General features: G+C 44.9%; 1 protein-coding gene across 4 annotated transcripts in view; it reads left to right on the top strand.

Moving 5' to 3' along the window:
* The window catches only part of LOC123745534 (G-protein coupled receptor 158 smog), a 108,585-nt gene extending 87,095 nt beyond the window's left edge, over window positions 1-21,490 (top strand). For 3 of the 4 annotated variants that reach the window (XM_069312007.1, XM_069312006.1, XM_069312008.1), the window contains exons 10-14: window positions 7,853-8,115; window positions 10,264-10,422; window positions 15,413-15,538; window positions 19,246-19,269; window positions 20,216-21,490. In XM_069312007.1, coding sequence (XP_069168108.1) covers window positions 7,853-8,115; window positions 10,264-10,422; window positions 15,413-15,538; window positions 19,246-19,269; window positions 20,216-20,398 — 755 coding nt within the window. In that variant the 3' untranslated portion in view covers window positions 20,399-21,490. The remainder of the gene's footprint in view (window positions 1-7,852; window positions 8,116-10,263; window positions 10,423-15,412; window positions 15,539-19,245; window positions 19,270-20,215) is intronic. The other variant, XM_069312009.1, reaches the window with a different exon arrangement.
* Window positions 21,491-23,824: the final 2,334 nt, after the last annotated feature.

Here is a 23,824-nt window from a genome sequence, read left to right as displayed (position 1 = left end):
CAGCAGGTGTTGTACAGGTGTAGTACACAGGTCACACTAACCCAGACCCCAGCAGGTGTTGTACAGGTGGAGTACACAGGTCACATAACCAGACCCCAGCAGGTGTTGTACAGGTGTAGTACACAGGTCACACTAACCCAGACCCCAGCAGGTGTTGTACAGGTGTAGTACACAGGTCACACTAACCCAGACCCCAGCAGGTGTTGTACAGGTGGAGTACACAGGTCACACTAACCCAGACCCCAGCAGGTGTTGTACAGGTGGAGTACACAGGTCACACTAACCCAGACCCCAGCAGGTGTTGTACAGGTGGAGTACACAGGTCACACTAACCCAGACCCCAGCAGGTGTTGTACAGGTGGAGTACACAGGTCACACTAACCCAGACCCCAGCAGGTGTTGTACAGGTGGAGTACACAGGTCACACTAACCCAGACCCCAGCAGGTGTTGTACAGGAGGAGTACACAGGTCACACTAACCCAGACCCCAGCAGGTGTTGTACAGGAGAAGTACACAGGTCACACTAACCCAGACCCCAGCAGGTGTTGTACAGGTGGAGTACACAGGTCACACTAACCCAGACCCCAGCAGGTGTTGTACAGGAGAAGTACACAGGTCACACTAACCCAGACCCCAGCAGGTGTTGTACAGGAGAAGTACACAGGTCACACTAACCCAGACCCCAGCAGGTGTTGTACAGGTGGAGTACACAGGTCACACTAACCCAGACCCCAGCAGGTGTTGTACAGGTGGAGTACACAGGTCACACTAACCCAGACCCCAGCAGGTGTTGTACAGGTGGAGTACACAGGTCACACTAACCCAGACCCCAGCAGGTGTTGTACAGGTGTAGTACACAGGTCACACTAACCCAGACCCCAGCAGGTGTTGTACAGGTGTAGTACACAGGTCACACTAACCCAGACCCCAGCAGGTGTTGTACAGGTGTAGTACACAGGTCACACTAACCCAGACCCCAGCAGGTGTTGTACAGGTGGAGTACACAGGTCACACTAACCCAGACCCCAGCAGGTGTTGTACAGGTGTAGTACACAGGTCACACTAACCCAGACCCCAGCAGGTGTTGTACAGGTGGAGTACACAGGTCACACTAACCCAGACCCCAGCAGGTGTTGTACAGGTGGAGTACACAGGTCACACTAACCCAGACCCCAGCAGGTGTTGTACAGGTGGAGTACACAGGTCACACTAACCCAGACCCCAGCAGGTGTTGTACAGGTGTAGTACACAGGTCACACTAACCCAGACCCCAGCAGGTGTTGTACAGGAGAAGTACACAGGTCACACTAACCCAGACCCCAGCAGGTGTTGTACAGGTAGAGTACACAGGTCACACTAACCCAGACCCCAGCAGGTGTTGTACAGGTGGAGTACACAGGTCACACTAACCCAGACCCCAGCAGGTGTTGTACAGGTGGAGTACACAGGTCACACTAACCCAGACCCCAGCAGGTGTTGTACAGGAGAAGTACACAGGTCACACTAACCCAGACCCCAGCAGGTGTTGTACAGGTGGAGTACACAGGTCACACTAACCCAGACCCCAGCAGGTGTTGTACAGGTGAGTACACAGGTCACACTAACCCAGACCCCAGCAGGTGTTGTACAGGTGTAGTACACAGGTCACACTAACCCAGACCCCCAGCAGGTGTTGTACAGGTGTAGTACACAGGTCACACTAACCCAGACCCAGCAGGTGTTGTACAGGTGAGAAGTACACAGGTCACACTAACCCAGACCCCAGCAGGTGTTGTACAGGTGGAGTACACAGGTCACACTAACCCAGACCCCAGCAGGTGTTGTACAGGATGAAGTACACAGGTCACACTAACCCAGACCCCAGCAGGTGTTGTACAGGTGGAGTACACAGGTCACACTAACCCAGACCCCAGCAGGTGTTGTACAGGATGGAGTACACAGGTCACACTAACCCAGACCCCAGCAGGTGTTGTACAGGTGATAGTACACAGGTCACACTAACCCAGACCCCAGCAGGTGGTGTACAGGTGGAGTACACAGGTCACACTAACCCAGACCCCAGCAGGTGTTGTACAGGTGGAAGTACACAGGTCACACTAACCCAGACCCCAGCAGGTGTTGTACAGGAGAAGTACACAGGTCACACTAACCCAGACCCCAGCAGGTGTTGTACAGGAGAAGTACACAGGTCCACACTAACCCAGACCCCAGCAGGTGTTGTACAGAGAAGTACACAGGTCACACTAACCCAGACCCCAGCAGGTGTTGTACAGGTGGAGTACACAGGTCACACTAACCCAGACCCCAGCAGGTGTTGTACAGGTGGAAGTACACAGGTCACACTAACCCAGACCCCAGCAGGTGTTGTACAGGTGGAGTACACAGGTCACACTAACCCAGACCCCAGCAGGTGTTGTACAGGTGTAGTACACAGGTCACACTAACCCAGACCCCAGCAGGTGTTGTACAGGTGGAGTACACAGGTCACACTAACCCAGACCCCAGCAGGTGTTGTACAGGTGGAGTACACAGGTCACACTAACCCAGACCCCAGCAGGTGTTGTACAGGTGTAGTACACAGGTCACACTAACCCAGACCCCAGCAGGTGTTGTACAGGTGGAGTACACAGGTCACACTAACCCAGACCCCAGCAGGTGTTGTACAGGATGGAGTACACAGGTCACACTAACCCAGACCCCAGCAGGTGTTGTACAGGAGTAGTACACAGGTCACACTAACCCAGACCCCAGCAGGTGTTGTACAGGTGGAGTACACAGGTCACACTAACCCAGACCCCAGCAGGTGTTGTACAGGTGTAGTACACAGGTCACAAAGGTCATAATCAGACCCCAGCAGGTGTTGTACAGGTGTAGTACACAGGTCACACTAACCCAGACCCCAGCAGGTGTTGTACAGGTGGAGTACACAGGTCACACTAACCCAGACCCCAGCAGGTGTTGTACAGGAGGAGTACACAGGTCACACTAACCCAGACCCCAGCAGGTGTTGTACAGGTGGAGTACACAGGTCACACTAACCCAGACCCCAGCAGGTGTTGTACAGGAGGAGTACACAGGTCACACTAACCCAGACCCCAGCAGGTGTTGTACAGGTGGAGTACACAGGTCACACTAACCCAGACCCCAGCAGGTGTTGTACAGGTGGAGTACACAGGTCACACTAACCCAGACCCCAGCAGGTGTTGTACAGGTGTAGTACACAGGTCACACTAACCCAGACCCCAGCAGGTGTTGTACAGGTGGAGTACACAGGTCACACTAACCCAGACCCCAGCAGGTGTTGTACAGGTGTAGTACAGAGGTCACAAAAGGTCATAATCAGACCCCAGCAGGTGTTGTACAGGTGTAGTACACAGGTCACACTAACCCAGACCCCAGCAGGTGTTGTACAGGTGGAGTACACAGGTCACACTAACCCAGACCCCAGCAGGTGTTGTACAGGAGGAGTACACAGGTCACACTAACCCAGACCCCAGCAGGTGTTGTACAGGAGGAGTACACAGGTCACACTAACCCAGACCCCAGCAGGTGTTGTACAGGAGAAGTACACAGGTCACACTAACCCAGACCCCAGCAGGTGTTGTACAGGTGGAGTACACAGGTCACACTAACCCAGACCCCAGCAGGTGTTGTACAGGTGTAGTACAGAGGTCACAAAAGGTCATAATCAGACCCCAGCAGGTGTTGTACAGGTGTAGTACACAGGTCACAAAAGGTCATAATCAGACCCCAGCAGGTGTTGTACAGGTGTAGTACACAGGTCTCACTAACCCAGACCCCAGCAGGTGTTGTACAGGAGAAGTACACAGGTCACACTAACCCAGACCCCAGCAGGTGTTGTACAGGTGTAGTACACAGGTCACACTAACCCAGACCCCAGCAGGTGTTGTACAGGTGTAGTACACAGGTCACAAAAGGTCATAATCAGACCCCAGCAGGTGTTGTACAGGTGTAGTACACAGGTCACACTAACCCAGACCCCAGCAGGTGTTGTACAGGTGTAGTACAGAGGTCACAAAAGGTCATAATCAGACCCCAGCAGGTGTTGTACAGGTGTAGTACACAGGTCACACTAACCCAGACCCCAGCAGGTGTTGTACAGGTGTAGTACACAGGTCACAAAAGGTCATAATCAGACCCCAGCAGGTGTTGTACAGGTGGAGTACAGAGGTCACACTAACCCAGACCCCAGCAGGTGTTGTACAGGTGTAGTACACAGGTCACACTAACCCAGACCCCAGCAGGTGTTGTACAGGTGTAGTACACAGGTCACAAAAGGTCATAATCAGACCCCAGCAGGTGTTGTACAGGTGGAGTACACAGGTCACACTAACCCAGACCCCAGCAGGTGTTGTACAGGTGTAGTACACAGGTCACACTAACCCAGACCCCAGCAGGTGTTGTACAGGTGTAGTACACAGGTCACAAAAGGTCATAATCAGACCCCAGCAGGTGTTGTACAGGTGGAGTACAGAGGTCACACTAACCCAGACCCCAGCAGGTGTTGTACAGGTGTAGTACACAGGTCACACTAACCCAGACCCCAGCAGGTGTTGTACAGGTGTAGTACACAGGTCACAAAAGGTCATAATCAGACCCCAGCAGGTGTTGTACAGGTGGAGTACACAGGTCACACTAACCCAGACCCCAGCAGGTGTTGTACAGGTGTAGTACACAGGTCACAAAAGGTCATAATCAGACCCCAGCAGGTGTTGTACAGGTGGAGTACACAGGTCACAAAAGGTCATAATCAGACCCCAGCAGGTGTTGTACAGGTGGAGTACACAGGTCACACTAACCCAGACCCCAGCAGGTGTTGTACAGGTGGAGTACACAGGTCACACTAACCCAGACCCCAGCAGGTGTTGTACAGGTGGAGTACACAGGTCACAAAAGGTCATAATCAGACCCCAGCAGGTGTTGTACAGGTGGAGTACACAGGTCACACTAACCCAGACCCCAGCAGGTGTTGTACAGGTGTAGTACACAGGTCACAAAAGGTCATAATCAGACCCCAGCAGGTGTTGTACAGGTGGAGTACACAGGTCACACTAACCCAGACCCCAGCAGGTGTTGTACAGGTGGAGTACACAGGTCACACTAACCCAGACCCCAGCAGGTGTTGTACAGGTGTAGTACACAGGTCACAAAAGGTCATAATCAGACCCCAGCAGGTGTTGTACAGGTGTAGTACACAGGTCACACTAACCCAGACCCCAGCAGGTGTTGTACAGGTGTAGTACAGAGGTCACACTAACCCAGACCCCAGCAGGTGTTGTACAGGTGTAGTACAGAGGTCACACTAACCCAGACCCCAGCAGGTGTTGTACAGGTGTAGTACACAGGTCACACTAACCCAGACCCCAGCAGGTGTTGTACAGGTGTAGTACACAGGTCACAAAAGGTCATAATCAGACCCCAGCAGGTGTTGTACAGGTGTAGTACACAGGTCACAAAAGGTCATAATCAGACCCCAGCAGGTGTTGTACAGGTGGAGTACACAGGTCACACTAACCCAGACCCCAGCAGGTGTTGTACAGGTGGAGTACACAGGTCACAAAAGGTCATAATCAGACCTCAGCAGGTGTTGTACAGGTGTAGTACACAGGTCACAAAAGGTCATAATCAGACCCCAGCAGGTGTTGTACAGGTGGAGTACACAGGTCACACTAACCCAGACCCCAGCAGGTGTTGTACAGGTGTAGTACACAGGTCACAAAAGGTCATAATCAGACCCCAGCAGGTGTTGTACAGGTGTAGTACACAGGTCACAAAAGGTCATAATCAGACCCCAGCAGGTGTTGTACAGGTGTAGTACACAGGTCACAAAAGGTCATAATCAGACCCCAGCATAAATTTGAAACAAAATTTACACATTGAATAATGACCGAATAATTATATAATTGTTTTGATAATTACAAAAATACTTTTCATATATTATAAAATAGCGGGATGATAAATATTGTATTTATTTGGTTAGTGCTTTGCATGACATGTCCTCATTACTGATACATTTTATTTTGTCCGTTGGGGATTATACGTACTAATGGGAGGTACGAACCCAACCACCTACACAGTTACATAATAATAATAATAATAATAATAATAATAATAATAATAATAATAAATTTTTTTATTCAGGTAAGGTAGATACAAGGTAAGATACAAAAGTTGATGGATTTATAGATAGAGCTAGTACATACAATGCCTAAAGCCACTATTACCATTTATTTTGTAATTTATTTATTTTATATATATAAGAAGGTACATTGGGTTTGTGAGAGTACATAACACTGATGTGTCTGGGTGGGAGCCCCGTCGGCTCCCTCGAGCTATCCAGGCTGATATGGATATATTAGACTTTGGCATCAATGTGCATGGAGTTCTAGGCCTATCGGGGACCATGAGACAGAACCTGGCCCCCTCAGAGAGGCGCAAGGAGCAATGGTCTATAGAAACCCCTGTGTGGTTGGAAGCACTCTATGTCTGTCATCGACTGTGTCAGGCACCCAGAAAGGTAAGCACCCTAAAACAAACCTTTATTCTGGTAAAAATATTGGTACCGAAAGCCGAACTAGTGGACAGAACTCCCCAAATGAAAACGAGCATACGAGCATGACGTCACCACGTCTCCGTGCCACTGTCTGCACCCCCCCCCCCCCCCCAACTCCATGGGAGGGGAAAAGGGAAGCTCCAGACCCTCACGCTGGCTATCCATCCTGCAGTTCTTCGGCTGATGTGATTGGCAACAGTCATGTGTCTGGCTTCTATTTCCCTGTCTGCACCTCTGTGCCTTGTGGTGTGGTGCTGTGTCCATGGTGGTGCGCAAGCCAGGAGCAATTTCACAAGTACTCGGGCTGCACGCACCTGCATACGCCCTGTAAGTCCTGCCCTTCGGGCTCGGGGCCACCTTCCACAAGTCACCTTGGGATCTACCTCTGCTGTGTCTTTTGCTCTCGGTGACTGACCACCCTTGGAGTCATCTTGGGTATTCATATTCCCCTGTTTGCCTCTGGGTAGGGGGTAGTTTTCATCATTGGTTGGGGCACAGGGTATTGTGCAGCTAGTTATCACCTCTCCTAGTGACCGGTTCTGTTCCGCCTGGGTACATTGTCTTCACGCTGTTTTTTTTTTCTTTTTGTTTTTCTTGCCTAGTGGGAGGTTTTCACTTTGATTGGTCACATCCTATTTCAGGATTGTTTCTCGGAGGCTCCTTTTCTGTTGGCATTGGCCTCTAGGGGTCGGGTCGGAGAGCTTCATGCTCTCTTCCGGCGCAGGAGTTTTCTGCTCCTTCGGTCGTGGCGATAGGTTTGTTCATCTGAAGCCGTCTCCTTCTTTTCTGGCAAAGAATGAGACTGCTGCTTTCTGGAGGGGTCCTTGGGTTGTTGATGCTTGGTTGGTCGGGCCAGGGGTTTAGAAGACTTCTAAACAGAGGTTAAGTCCCATGCCCAGATACCATATGTAAGATAGGGATAGATTAGCGGTACTATAGTGAGAGGAGAGTAGAGTTTGGAACATAATACAGGTATCTGATTTTAGAAAACATACCAACCGGTTTTGAGACTTTCTTGGTTACGTGTTGTATGTGGGTGTTGAAGGTGAGTCTCTTGTCTAAGTATAGGCCAAGGAGCTTTCCATCAGTTTTATTGCTGATGTTAATATTGTCTAACATAACAGCAAATAATATAGATTTAAAAATGTTAGAAGGGCAACCATGCAAGGCCTACAACTTTGGTACCTGCATTTAGATTCTAGTCAGAGCAAAACAACAGTTTAATTCTCACTCATGTATAATAGGTTTAGTATATAATTTGTGTTAATAATTTACAGGAGAGCTTCTGTTCATCATGTTTGGATTGTACCTGGCGTGGCACTTGAACAAGGCGGCGAGGAACTCCGGAGACTGTAGTGAGCTCTCGGAGAGGCGAGCCCTGACTACTGCCCTGGTCTTGGAGCTGGTCACATCAACCACACTTTACACCGGGCGTCACATGGTGTGGCTGCGTGCACACCCTGACCACGTCTTCCTCGCATACTTTGCAAGAACTCAACTTACTATTACTCTCTCCATTTTGTTGATCTTAACTCCTAAGGCAAGTTAGTTTTAATTATTAGCTTTTAAATTTGGGTAAAATGTTGCACATAGTGTTCATTTTTGCAAGTGCTCTAGTCTTTAGGCGTAGGCACCTTTTTTCATAATTCTTTACTGTTCACTGTTGTCATATTCCATTTGCTACACATGTATCATTTTGCATTTTTGGTTTCTTTTTCCAGTTACACAGTACTGTATTGACAATGACCTCAACGACTTGACTACAGAGAAATTGTAAACAATGGTGCCACATTCAGCTGTGGGCAGTACAGTGTCTGTAGTCAAACTCTTAACCCACACTTCCCTCCTCCTGGACACATGTTCTTGTGCAACCTCCCCCACACTTCCCTCCACCTGGACACATGTTCTTGTACAACCTCCCACACACTTCCCTCCACCTGGACACATGTTCTTGTACAACCTCCCCCACACTTCCCTCCTCCTGGACACATGTGCTTGTACAACCTCCCCCACACTTCCCTCCTCCTGGACACATGTGCTTGTATAACCTCCCACACACTTCCCTCCACCTGGACACATGTGCTTGTACAACCTCCCACACACTTCCCTCCACCTGGACACATGTGCTTGTACAACCTCCCACACACTTCCCTCCTCCTGGACACATGTTCTTGTACAACCTCCCCCACACTTCCCTCCACCTGGACACATGTTCTTGTACAACCTCCCACACACTTCCCTCCTCCTGGACACATGTTCTTGTACAACCTCCCCCACACTTCCCTCCACCTGGACACATGTTCTTGTACAACCTCCCCCACACTTCCCTCCTCCTGGACACATGTTCTTGTACAACCTCCCCCACACTTCCCTCCACCTGGACACATGTTCTTGTACAACCTCCCACACACTTCCCTCCTCCTGGACACATGTTCTTGTACAACCTCCCCCACACTTCCCTCCACCTGGACACATGTTCTTGTACAACCTCCCCCACACTTCCCTCCACCTGGACACATGTGCTTGTACAACCTCCCACACACTTCCCTCCACCTGGACACATGTGCTTGTACAACCTCCCACACACTTCCCTCCACCTGGACACATGTGCTTGTACAACCTCCCACAAGAAAGGTAACCGTTCTAGCTCTTTTCATTATTCGTGTATTTCAGTTCGCCTACTTTCTGAAAGGGTTTGAATCAAACATTAATGAACAGGTAATTGAATACCTTAAAAGCTGCACTCTGGAGAACAATCAAGGGATCTATATGGGTAATTAGATTGGTGATGCTCTCTGGTGCCTCTCATGCATGGTCGACCGCACTTCCTGGCTCTCCCCAGTTTTTGTAGTGGCACTGAGTAGCATTTTCAAAACTTGACTCTCGTCTTTTTTTTTATTGACAAAATTAGATATACTGTACACAGCAATGTGCTGCTATCCTATTCTAGATGAGATATTACACAGTGTAGATCAAGAAGTAGCTATAGGTTCAACTATTGTTCCCATCTCACAGGATGGTTAGTCGTACATGGAATTAGGGGAGATAATACCTGCCTTAATACAAAAACAAATCAACTCTGACTTAAAATCAGGTGAGAACATAAAATGTAAGGCTGATCTATAAGCCTCCACTAGCAAAATCTGGGTACAGCACAAGAATATCTTCCAGTATTACTGAGTGTATGAAGTAATTACAGAGCTCAAAGTACCTCATACCATTTGGTCTGAAGTCACTTATAACAGGGCAATCACAGATATAGTGTTGGAGAGTATGTCCCAGCTCTTGTTAACATAGTTTACAATTGGAATGTTCACCATTGGGGATTCATTACCTGCAGCCACCTGCCATAGATATCGATATCCCAGCCTAATCTCGTCTTCTGTAGATCCATCACTATTTTATATGGGAATGGTGTAAGGCCATCCTAATTCTTTTCAATATCATTATATATAATTTACTTATTTTCACATAAAATAATTTCAGACATATTTTTCGGATAAAATAATTCAGATATTTTTTTACAATGTTTATACAAATGTGTGTGTAACATGTGAACAATATTTTTTCGGTCGTACATCTCATTAAATTACATTTTTTTGCAAAGACTATTATTATTATTATTATTATTATTATTATTATTATTATTATTATTATTATTACAGTGTAATGTGGACGTTGGTTTCAGGTGTGGTGTGCTGCTGGTGTGGGGGGCCAAGACCTGCCGAGAAGGACCTACTCCACCACGGAAGGTGTCCAGGAGCCTCGCTTCTGTGATGCTCTCACCAACGGTGACCTGGAAGCCTCTGATATCAACCTTAGTCAGATGGACCCTGAGGAGATCCGAGTGAGTGAAGGAAAGTTTGGGTATAATTTGAATTCATTGTGTTGGGGGACAGGCAGCCAGTTTACATATGTTAGGCATATATCTAGGTCCCCCCCCCTTCTCCCATCCCTCCAAGGTTGAAATACTGCCCCCTCAGGATGCAATCTCATAACAAGCTGACTAGCTCCTACGTACCTATTTACTGATAGGTGGACAGTGACATTTGGTGACAGGAAACACACCCAACTATTTCTGTCTGACTTGGGATTTGAACCCAGAATTCCCGATTGTGAATCGAGAACAAACTCGACTGTACTATCCAGATGCTATAAAAGTATAGAGACAATGATTATACTGTACATGACCACATCAATGACCAGAGAGTTAGGTTAATATGTTTATCATGGAGACCGTACCCATGGGTAGTGTTTATCATGGAGACCGTACCCATGGGTAGTGTTTATCATGGAGACCGTACCCATGGGTAGTGTTTATCATGCAGGCCGTACCCATGGGTAATGTTTATCATGGAGGCCGTACCCATGGGTAGTGTTTATCATGGAGGCCGTACCCACGGGTAGTGTTTATCATGGAGGCCGTACCCATGGGTAGTGTTTATCATGGAGGCCGTACCCATGGGTAGTGTTTATCATGGAGGCCGTACCCATGGGTATTGTTTATCATGGAGACCGTACCCATGGGTAGTGTTTATCATGGAGGCCGTACCCATGGGTAGTGTTTATCATGGAGGCCGTACCCACGGGTAGTGTTTATCATGGAGGCCGTACCCATGGGTAGTGTTTATCATGGAGGCCGTACCCATGGGTAGTGTTTATCATGGAGGCCGTACCCATGGGTAGTGTTTATCATGGAGGCCGTACCCACGGGTAGTGTTTATCATGGAGGCCGTACCCATGGGTAGTGTTTATCATGCAGGCCGTACCCGCGGGTAGTGTTTATCATGGAGGCCGTACCCATGGGTAGTGTTTATCATGCAGGCCGTACCCATGGGTAGTGTTTATCATGGAGGCCGTACCCATGGGTAGTGTTTATCATGGAGGCCGTACCCACGGGTAGTGTTTATCATGGAGGCCGTACCCATGGGTAGTGTTTATCATGGAGGCCGTACCCATGGGTAGTGTTTATCATGGAGGCCGTACCCATGGGTAGTGTTTATCATGCAGGCCGTACCCGCGGGTAGTGTTTATCATGGAGGCCGTACCCATGGGTAGTGTTTATCATGGAGGCCGTACCCATGGGTAGTGTTTATCATGGAGGCCGTACCCATGGGTAGTGTTTATCATGCAGGCCGTACCCACGGGTAGTGTTTATCATGGAGACCGTACCCGCGGGTAGTGTTTATCATGCAGGCTGTACCATTCTCATCAAGCATTAGGCAGTGATGATGGAATGCATTAGGCAGTAATGTGGTGGAGGCAGACTCCATACACAGTTTCAAATGTAGATATGAATAGGCTCAGGAATCTGTACTCCAGTTGATTGACAGTCGAGAGGCAGGACCAAACAGCTGAAGCTCAACCCCTGCAAGTACAACTAGGTGAGTACTTGGGAAGTGTTAGAAGGGTTACAGACTCACAATGGGTTAAGAACCTTCAAGTTAGTGTTTTTACTCGAGCAACAAAGAGTAATAATCAACAGTTGATAATATATAGACTGCACAGTAATTCCTGGCTTTTAATAGTAGTAGTAGTAGTAGTAGTAATAATGATAATAATAATAATAATAATAAATAATAATTCACAACTAGGTACAATAGGTTGGTGAGATTACATAAGACTGGTGAAGATATATGTACATTCATGCAAAGCCACAACACGCATAGCATTTCCGGCAGGTCCTTAATCTAACATATCAGATAGGATGAAAAGGTACATTGTAGCAAGGTTTTTATATCAACAAATAACTACAATATAAATTGACAGAGGTGATTACACTTATAAAGATGTGTGTCTTAAGTATGGCACTGTACTAACATTGGAGAAGTGGGTAGTACAAGATTCAGTGTGAGTTTGAAGCACAAAGTAGGATGCTATGAGGATGAAATTAGGGACTTTTGGGGTTTACTTTTGAGTAGGTTTTATGTTGGAAATTTTTTTAATTCATCAGGGACTGAGTTCCAAAGACTGGGCCCTTTCATTTGCACGGAGTGTTTGTACAGATTTAGTCTGACTCTCGGGATATCAAAAGAGAGATTTATTTCTGGTGTGGTGTTCATGGGTTCTATTTCAGATTCAGATTCAGATTCAGATGTTTATTCAGGTAAGGTATATACATACAAGTGATGTTACATTAATGGATTGATATATAGATAGAGCTAGTACATACAATGCCTAAAGCCACTATTACGCAATGCGTTTCGGGCAAGAAAAACATTAATATCTAGAACTTAATACTAATTGAGCATAAAGAATAAAAAGTGTTGAGAACAAATACAAATAAAGATAAAAAAAAGGGGGAACATGACTGAAAAAGCAGCACAAATACAATAGGTTGACAAACAGTGTTGATTAAAAAAAAAAAAAAAAAGAAAATAACAGACATGGGTTGACAATAGAGGAGTGAGGTAGATTACAGGGAATTTATTAGGTAGTGTTTAGTTTTTATCTTAAACTGGTTGAGAGAGGTACAGTCTTTAACATGGTTGGGAAGGTCATTTCATTTATCAAGGAAAAGTTTCAGATCAAGATGAGCATTTAGGAACAAGGTTTTGTACATATAAATAGCACATGAGAACATGTGCTTGCACAAAGAGAACATTCCTTGCTAATGATATTCCATCCTCCCGTACTAATGTTAAAGACTACCTTTACAGGTAGCTATCCAGTGTCTCTGTACCTAACTCCTGCTAGTTCCAATGATGTTAATGAGATAATCCTTTCCCTTAAAACAAAGTCTAGTGCCCTTGCTGAGATACCAACTCTAATTTACAAAAAAGCCTCCAGATTTCTAGCTCTTGCCATTGCATTGCTCTACAACAAGTCACTTGAACTCCAAACCTTTCCAGATATTCTAAAAAATGCGAGAATAACCCCAGTCTATAAATGTGGTGATCTCACTGATGTCAACAATTTCAGACCTATATCAATTCTGCCAAACTTGTCAAAAATATTTGAAAAACTAATCTACAAGCAGCTTTACTCTTATCTAGCCACAATATACTTAGCTCTTGCCTATATGGTTTCAGACCCCAAAAAAGCACTAACAATGCACTTATTAGTATGATTAACTTGATACATGCAGCTCTTGATAAAAATGAGTTCCCTATTGGGTTATTTGTGGACCTACATAAGGCTTTTGACACTGTTAACCACCAAAACCTTCTTCTTAAATTACATCATTATGGAGTCAAAGGTCACTCCCTGCAGTACCTTCAGTCTTACCATACTGACAGGCTCCAGTATATTTCTGTGAATAATTCAATTTCTCCCACCCTACCTATCAACATTGGTGTTCCTCAGGGCAGCATACTTGACCCTCTCCTCTTTCTCATCTATATTAAAGACCTTCCAAATGCCTCCCAACACCTCAAACCAATCTTATTTGCTGATGACACAACCTTCTTTTCTCCATTCCTGACCCTCTTGCTCTAAATGTCAGTGAATACTAAACTAAATAAAATTCATCTTTGGCTAACTGCTAACAAACTCACCCTTAACATTAACAAAACTTTCTATATTTTATTTGGTAATAAATCTTCAAATCAATTTAATCTAAGAATAAACAATATCCAAATCAGTAACAAAGTAGATGGCAAATTCCTTGGTGTTCTCATCGATAACAAGCTGAATTTCCAGGGATATATTCTAAATATAGCCAAAAAAGTTTCTAAAACTGTTGGCATTCTTTCTAATTCAAATTTTATGTACCTCGCCCTGCTATGGTGACACTCTATTACTCTCATATATCCTCATCTAAATTATGGTATTTGTTCTCGGGGTTCTACTACCCAAAATCATTTACGTCCTCTAATTACTCAACACAAAGCTGCTATTAGAACAATATCTAACTCTGGGTCCAGACAGCACTCGGCACCCTTACTCAAATCTTTGAATATGTTAGATATTAAGTCACTGCACATCCTCTCATGTGTACTCTATATATTTAAAACTCTGAACTGCAATGTCAATCCTGACCTTAAAAGCTTCCCAGAAGGTTGTAACAGAACCCATGAGCACCACACCAGAAACAAATACCTATCTGATATTCGAAGTGCAACTTAATCAAACTAGAAATGCTCTACAAATCAAGGGACCCAGAATGTGGAATAACCTCCCTAATCATGTCAAAGGCTGTACCTCTCTGAACTGGTTTAAGAGTAGAACTAAGTATTACCTAATTACCTCCATGTAATCTACCTTACCCCCTAAATGTCAACCCATGTCTTATTATTTTAAGCAATGCTGTTTGTTGACCAATTTGTAATATTGCTGATTTATGCTATGTCCCCCCCCCCCTCTCCTTTTCTTTATTCCTTTTTTCAACACAATTTATACCTTAATCTCAATTACTATTGAGCTTTAGTCTGTCTTTTTTTTTCTCCCACACCTTGCCCAAAATTCTATGCGTACTAGTGGGTTTAGGTATTGTATGTACTACCTCTATAAATCCAACATTATGTTTGTAACTCATCATCTATGTATGTACTTTTACCTGAATAAAAACTTGAATTTGAATTTGAATGTTGTGGGGCTTCTAGCCATGGCCAGGTTGTGGCTATGTGGTCACCCATCCACTTACTAATCATATCTTTCAGTAAGAATTGGTGGAAATTATGAGTTTAGTATTAATTCCTACCAGATCATTTGCATAAGTGTGTGTGATAATAAAGATAAATTTTAGTGCGGTGTGTATTTGTTAAGCACCTAACATCCAGAACGTGTCTTCATTCCTTAAATAAAAAAGGTAGTAAATTTTCTGTTCAAATGTATAATCATTGCAGCTTTATATTATTGCTTAGTAATTGTAGTATGATTGGTTCCCATGGCATCAGACCGAGCTGAGACGAGTCTACACTCAGCTTGAGGTTCTCCGCACCAAGACGATGAGGAAAGACAACCCTCATATCTCCAAGAGACGTGGTGGACGTAAGGCCACTCACAGAAGGTTCTCCCTGCAAGTGAGTCTCCAGGATTGAACAGTTACATAAGTATTATACATTAAGTAAACATTATTATTGTTTAATAATAAATAATGAACCTACTTCTCATCAAGTATCCTGCTCCCTCAACCTCCTTCTCATCAAGTATCCTGCTCCCTCAACCTCCTTCTCATCAAGTATCCTGCTCCCTCAACCTCCTTCTCATCAAGTATCTTGCTCCCTCAACCTCCTTCTCATCAAGTATCCTGCTCCCTCAACCTCCTTCTCATAAAGTATCCTGCTCTCTCGACCTCCTTCTCATCAAGTATCCTGCTCCCTCAACCTCCTTCTCATAAAGTATCCTGCTCCCTCGACCTCCTTCTCATCAAGTATCCTGCTCCCTCGACCTCCTTCTCATCAAGTATCCTGCTCCCTCGACCTCCTTCTCATCAAGTATCCTGCTCCCTCGACCTCCTTCTCATCAAGTATCCTGCTCCCTCAACCTCCTTCTCATAAAGTATCCTGCTCCCTCGACCTCCTTCTCATCAAGTATCCTGCTCCCTCGACCTCCTTCTCATCAAGTATCCTGCTCCCTCGACCTCCTCCTCATCAAGTATCCTGCTCCCTCAACCTCCTCCTCCTCAAGTATCCTGCTCCCTCAACCTCCTTCTCATCAAGTATCCTGCTCCCTCAACCTCCTCAAGTATCCTGCTCCCTCAACCTACTTCTTGTAATTCTTTGCCAAAGTCATGTTTAAAAATGTTTATCTCTAATTTTACACCAGATATTTTGTTGCAATTTTGATAACTATCTTCTTTTCTGTGGGGAGTCGTGTTGGCTCCCTGAAGCTATCTCAACTATATTAGTTTGATGTCATCAGTCACAAGAGTTCTTATGCCTACCGGGAACCACGAGTAGTTGTCGGAGGACGTCTCTGCCCAGTTTCTGCTGGCGCCTTCGGCCAGTTGCCATCCTATTTTGAACTTCTTGGTGCTCTTGGGGGTTGGGGGGCGGTGTTCCCCGTCCTCTCGGTAGGGTCGTGCCAGGGCTCGGGCCTCGGTTGGTCAGGGTAGGCCTTTGGTGCCAGTTTGTGTCGGTGGGTTTCCCGGGGCCGCCTTCATCTGATCTGCACGGTGTTCACTCTGTGCGGTAGTTGGCTTCTCGGGGTTCGCATTGGTCCTTTTGCGGGGTGCCCCATTCACAGGACAATCGGGGGGAGGCTGGCTCTTTTTGGATGTGTTTGGTCCCGCAATTCGGTGGCTTTTCGGGTCATTTCTTCCAACCTTTGGTGGAGTTGGGTGGCCCTTTCCTCTGTCAGGTGGTCGGGTTTCTGGGGCAGGCTTCTTCCCTGTCCCTTTGTTGGGGTCATCTCGAAGTGGCTTCGCTTGTGAACCAGTTGATTTCTCGCCCTTCTTTTGGGATGACCATATTGTTCCAGGTCCGGCTCGTTCATGGGCCGGGCACTTGGATGATTTCCCTGGACCCCCGGGACGCTTATTGGCACATCCTGATTCATCTGGGGTTTAGGGATTGGTTGAGGTTTAAGGTGGGGCGACAGGCTTACGCTTTTGTTGTCTTCCATTCGGTTTGAATCTGGCACCTCAAGTTTTCATATACTTAACTCTGGGCGTGGTGCGCCCATCTGCTTCTGCTATTCGGGTTTTGACCTACCTCCACGACTGGTTAGTGTGGGCTCCCAGCCAATCTGCTTGTCTACTAGCCAGGGGTCAGGTTCTTTCCCAGCTCATCAGGTTCGGATTCCTGGTAAACTGGCAAAAGTCCCATTTGGTTCCATCCCAGGTTCAACCACTTTGGGTGGATGGTAGAGCGACGGTCTCGCTTCATGCAGATCAGCGTTCAATCCCCAACCGTCCAAATAGTTGGGCATATCTTCCCAACTGGCCATTCCTTTCCCCCGTCCCATCCCAAATCATGTATTCTGCTTCTGACCCCTTCCAAGTGCTATATAGTTGTAATGGCTTGGCACTTTCTCCTGATAATAACCTTTCCCTTTCCGTCCCAGGTTCGGACTTGGCTGGGCCTCATAAGGGATTCTCGAACTGCGTCCCTTTCTCTCCCTCCTGCAGCCCTGCTCTAGCTGCAGACCTGCCTTCAGCTGTTTTTGAGAGGGACCCGGGTCACTCGGCAGTTGCTCGAGCAGCTGTGCGGGAGCCTGAACTTTGGTGGTTGATCCGTTGGGCAGGGTTTGGCTTCGAAGACTTCTGGTATCTTAGGGTCATCCTCTTTCACCCCTTTCGAGATCTCTGGTTTCGGTTCCCGGTGTATTTGCGTCAGTTGCTGTGTTGCCGGCTTCCTCTTCGGGTTTTTCTTTTTTAGTCCATGGCCCCTTCCTCTTCCCTCATGGATGCCTCATCTCTCGGATGAGGCTTTGTGACCAGTGCTCACCAGTCTGGCCAGGGTCAATGGGGGCTATCCTTATGTCGGGCTCACAGCATGGTGTGGGAGTTTGCGACGGTGTGGCAGGCGCTGCTCCAGATTCAGTTTCCTCGGGACTTGATGATCCTGCTCTATTCGAACTGCTCCCCTGTGGTTCATTGTCTCAACCAAGGGGGTTGGTCCCTTCGGTCAGTGGCTCTTTGGGGCTGATCGCTTCAGGTGGTTCTTTTGCAGAGTTCTTGGGGTTTAGCTCTCTGTACTGTTCACATTCAGGGAGTTTCCAACATTCTGGCAGACAGCCTGTCGAGCTTCATTCGTCTTTCCACGGAGTGAATGGTCGACTGTATTTATTCATACTTTATAGTACTTGCAGGTGTTTATGCATATTGTACAGCATTTGTAGGTGTTTTTACGTCATACATTACTTACAGGTGTTTATGCATATTGTACATTACTTGCAGGTGTTTATGCATATTGTACATTACTTGCAGGTGTTTATGCATATTGTACATTACTTGCAGGTGTTTATGCATATTGTACATTACTTGCAGGTTTATGCATATTGTACATTACTTGCAGGTGTTTATGCATATTGTACAGTACTTGCAGGTGTTTATGCATATTGTACATTACTTGCAGGTGTTTATGCATATTGTACATTACTTACAGGTGTTTATGCATATTGTACATTACTTACAGGTGTTTATGCATATTGTACATTACTTACAGGGGTTTATGCATATTGTACATTACTTGCAGGTGTTTATGCATATTGTACATTACTTACAGGTGTTTATGCATATTGTACAGTACTTACAGGGGTTTATGCATATTGTACATTACTTACAGGGGTTTATGCATATTGTACATTACTTACAGGGGTTTATGCATATTGTACATTACTTACAGGGGTTTATGCATATTGTACATTACTTGCAGGTGTTTATGCATATTGTACATTACTTGCAGGTGTTTATGCATAGTGTACAGTACTTGCAGGTGTTTATGCATAGTGTACAGTACTTGCAGGTGTTTATGCATAGTGTACAGTACTTGCAGGTGTTTATGCATATTGTACAGTACTTGCAGGTGTTTATGCATATTGTACAGTACTTGCAGGTGTTTATGCATATTGTACAGTACTTGCAGGTGTTTATACATAGTGTACAGTACTTGCAGGTGTTTATGCATATTGTACAGTACTTGCAGGTGTTTAAATACCAGCTTGTGGACTCTTAAAGTATCCCAGCATTAAATAGAACTCCTTTTCATATAGATAATACTTTAGATCAGGTTATGATTCAAGTTTCATGTAATGACAAATTATGAACAAATGCTTTGTTTTACAGAGTCGCACAGGAAGTCGAGAAAAGGTACTTTTGTGTTTGTTTTGTCATAAAGTCTAAAATGTGTTATACATGTCTGTCATCTTTAAACTTAAAAAATTATCACCTAAGTTTAATGTAGGCATATATGCTTATCACCTAAACATATTTTTTTTTTTTTTTTTTTTTGAGATATATACAAGAGTTGTTACATTCTTGTACAGCCACTAGTACGCGTAGCGTTTCGGGCAGGTCCCTGGAATACGATCCCCTGCCGCGAAGAATCGTTTTTTCATCCAAGTACACATTTTACTGTTGCGTTAAACAGAGGCTACAGTTAAGGGATTGCGCCCAGTAAATCCTCCCCGGCCAGGATTCGAACCCATGACATAGCGCTCGCGGAACGCCAGGCGAGTGTCTTACCACTACACCACGGAGACTGTGTTTATATATATATATGCACATGTTAAAATAATCATCTAAATGTATATGTTCATCTTTAAAATAATCACCTAAACATATGTGCCTGCATTAAAATAATCGCCCAAACATGTATGCTCATATTAAAATTATCACCTAAACGTATATATATACCTGTGTAAAAATTGTCACCAAAACATATTTACATACACTAGATTAAATATTCACCTAAACATATATGACGATAAAATTATCATGTAAACACAATGCCTATGTTAAAATTATCACCTAAGCATATATGACCACATTAAAATTATCTCCTAAGTCTATGTTGACATAATCACCTAAACATTTATGCCCATGTTAGTTAAAATAATTACCTGAACATGTATATGTACCCCTTCGTATTCAATCAGCAGTAAGAAGTCGGATATGATACTGTACCGTGTGGCACTTAATTGTAGTATAGACCATTACCACTTCGTATTTGCACGTTACATTATCAACTCAGTATAATTGTCCCAGACCACGCACTCTTTTCTGTAATATCTTAATTTATTTATTTCCCCACCAGTCATTCCATCGCCACCACCAGCGCCCTCTGCCACTCTCACTGGAAGGTTGCGAGGGTGACATCAGCAAAACTCCAGAGGAATCTGTGTGTTCGATTGAAGGTCCCTCAGTTGTGTCCGTCTACGCTGATGGGCCTTCAGACACTGGAACACCGTCAATCTTGCATAGATCATATAAATTATGAAAATATAACTTGAGGGTACTTGCTATGTTCCCCAGCAATGTAGATGACATCAGAGTACACTTATAAATATTTCATCCATACATGTTTCTTTTGATGATCCATTCAATACAGCAAAAGATGTATTCATTGAAGTACTGTATGTGTAATTCTAAAACAAATTCCAACATGGTGCATGTCTACACATCATAGTACTATGTGTGTACAAATGAAGCAAAAGCAAGTGAGCAACACTTGAGTAAATGATGTTCACAGTATCAGATTTGTAATCATTTTATATCAATATTTTGATTTAGAATATAGATTTTATGTAAATGAAATAGTAATGTAAAAGATTTATGCGAGAAATGAAACCGTTACGGTGTGGGGCAGGAAGTTGCTGGCTCATCAGAGGGCATCTTGAGCCACCATCATAATCTAGTCACAGCTCTAACATTGTTAATACATTTCATGGCTCCCAGTCAATATTTTTATACATCACTCACATTTCATTCTCTAAGCTATATCAAGAGCATTATATCAAGTTTTTTATTACATTTGTTCGTGTAGAATTGTTTATCGCCATATTGCTTTGTTTATTTATAGATAAGATCTTAAAATTAGCAAGAAACCAAAATGATTGTGTAATGTGCAGATGTAGTGTGTGTTGTGTTATGTAAGAACCATACATTGATTTGTTGTCATATGTGTAAACAACAGTTTTAACATTGCTTAGATACATCTTTATGAAGTATCGATGTTAAACATATAGAATAGTTGCATTCATCACACACACATTATTAGCTCAAAATTGTTACCTCAAACTGTTTGTTCCAGTGTTGTGCATTGTGCCTAATGCAAGTTAAATAATGTCCATGAGGCAGCCGAGATTACCAGTGAGTTTATTCTCCTTCAAGTGTGTCACAAATATTTCTTTAATTAACATGTGCTCTTGTACTTTTTCATAAGTGTTATTTCCCAAAACTAACATCATTTTTGTTTGCATTCTGTATTAATCATTTTACTATTGACTGGTATCTTTAATATTTCAAATCTTGGAAATTTACTCTTAATGTAATATGAATTTTATGCTTGCATTATACTGTTAAAAAAGTTGCTGAATATTATATTTACACACATGGCCTCCTGTGTTCACTTTCTCACTTGACTTTATTTCTCAGTGTAAGTCTCTCTTCCAGTGTAAGTTTTACTTTCATTATCTGTCATTTTATCTCTGCTTGGTTCCTCTCTCCTCATGTTTTCTCCAGTACTGCTATCTTTATTTCTCTGATTCCTATCCTCTTGAATTAATGGTAAATTAAAGTCTGTTTCAGCTTATGAGGGTCAGCTAGCTTAAATTTCTTATGGAAACTACAAACTACAAGCTTGAGATTAAAATTTTATATATATATATACTGTCTCCACTCGATTATCCGGACTATATGGGAAGGCCCCCAGCCGGATATTCACGTGTTCCAGATAATGGTACTTTTTCACCTCTGAGTCCAAAAGTGACCATTTCCAACTATTCTTATACTACAAACAGCAATTTGAATTGTCTTGCCACATATAATTATTAAATATTCAACTAGAGACCTCAACTTACCTTGTTGGTGTTTGTCTTCTTGATTGATGCCACACATCTTGAAGTTAAGAATTGTTAACAATTTACGTAACCTATACTAACACAACACTAAAATTAACACTTAAAATTACTGTACAGTTCATTAAGCAAAGTTAGTTTTGACTGCCAGCTGCTGAAGCCTCACTGGTTGAAGGCATTTGGGTTGCCTGTGAGGCCTCACTTGTTGAAGGCGCTTGCTTGTGCCTCACTTGTTGAAGGCGCTTGCTTGCGCCTCACTTGTTGAAGGCACTTGCTTGCGCCTCACTTGTTGAAGGCGCTTGCTTGCGCCTCACTTGTTGAAGGCGCTTGCTTGCGCCTCACTTGTTGAAGGCGCTTGCTTGCGCCTCACTTGTTGAAGGCATTTGGCTTGCCTGTGATGCCTCACTGGTTGAGGTGTATAACACACAACTTGTATTTAATTATTAGGACAACCTTCTTCCTCTTAACACCTCCAGAACGATTGATGCTGCTACCAGACAGTCTTGGCCAAAAATGTTCAAAGTTACAGTATCCACTCAATTTAACGGCCTCTTTTATACCGATCTGCCGGTAATAACGACCGGTTTGGGAGACCGGTATTTAGAGCCTCATATAACGGTCTGGCGGTCGATATTACCGAAGGTCGGTATTGTGTTTGTCTTTGTATCAGAGGGTCCTCACATGGCAAGCAGGCCGCCTACCCCTTTCATCCCTTCCCTCACCCTCACTGAACCTCTACCTCCACACCCTCACTGCCTCCCCCCCCCCCCCCAAGACCCTTCTGGGAAATGGCTCAGTAGACTGCCAGCCAGCCAGAGACAACCTGGAGAATATCCATCATTCATGAAACAAGTATTTTATAACTTTTTATTATCATAATAATATTACTAAACAAAATCTGTAATCAAAAATATATATGATGTACATCCAGAATTAAATAAAAAACATCTGGTTAACTAGGTCAAGCGTTAGGCTTATCTCTTCCCTTCCCCACCACCGACAAACACACCCCCACCCGCCCCCCCCCCCCATACTTCCCATACACACGCTCTCTCTCTGCTTCACCTCATCATCCATTGCTCCATCCCTCCCTCCCTCTCTTCTTCCCTCCATCACTCCCTTCATCCCTCCTTCCCTTCCTCCATCCCTCCCTCCCTCCTTCCCAGCTCCCTCCCTCCCTCCTTCCCTCCATTCCTCCCTCCCTCCCTCCTTCCCTCCCTCCCTTCCCTCCCTCCTTCCCTCCCTCCCCTCCCTCCTTCCCTCCCTCCTTCCCTCCCTCCCCTCCATCCCTTCCTCCCTCCTTCCTTCCATCTAAACATCTGGTTGTGAGCTGGTCCCTTCCCCCACCAACGACACTCCCCCTCCCCCCCCAAACTTCCCATGCACACGCTCTCTCTGCTTCACCGCAACAATCATAGCGCCATCCCTCTCTCCCTCCCTCCATCAATCCATCCATCAGTCCATCCCTCCATCCATCTCCATCCACTCCCTCCCTACCACCCAGCCTCTGCCTGCCTGCCTCCCTCCTTGCGGACCCATAGAATTACCCAAATCGGCCCAAATCGGCCCAAAACTACACAAATCGCCCTAGCATTACGTAAGTAATGAAGAAATATGGTATATTTACTTACTATAATGTTGGTGCTACACGTAGAACATGATCAAACCTATTTCTACTCTGAAATAATCTAATTTCATAACGAAATGAGACGTAAATATGTGAGAGGTGACGCCATAGGAAGTCGACGGTCCAAGCGACAATTGTGTGGAGCGACTTATCCAAGATATATGGTCGCCTGGAGAGTGTTTGCTGCCATAACAGCCTCCTGTACACAGTGATCCAGTCG

The sequence above is a fragment of the Procambarus clarkii genome, chromosome 71 (assembly GCF_040958095.1).
Source record: "Procambarus clarkii isolate CNS0578487 chromosome 71, FALCON_Pclarkii_2.0, whole genome shotgun sequence".
Classification (NCBI taxonomy): Eukaryota; Metazoa; Arthropoda; class Malacostraca; order Decapoda; family Cambaridae; genus Procambarus; species Procambarus clarkii.
This window is presented reverse-complemented; position numbering and strand designations above follow the sequence as displayed.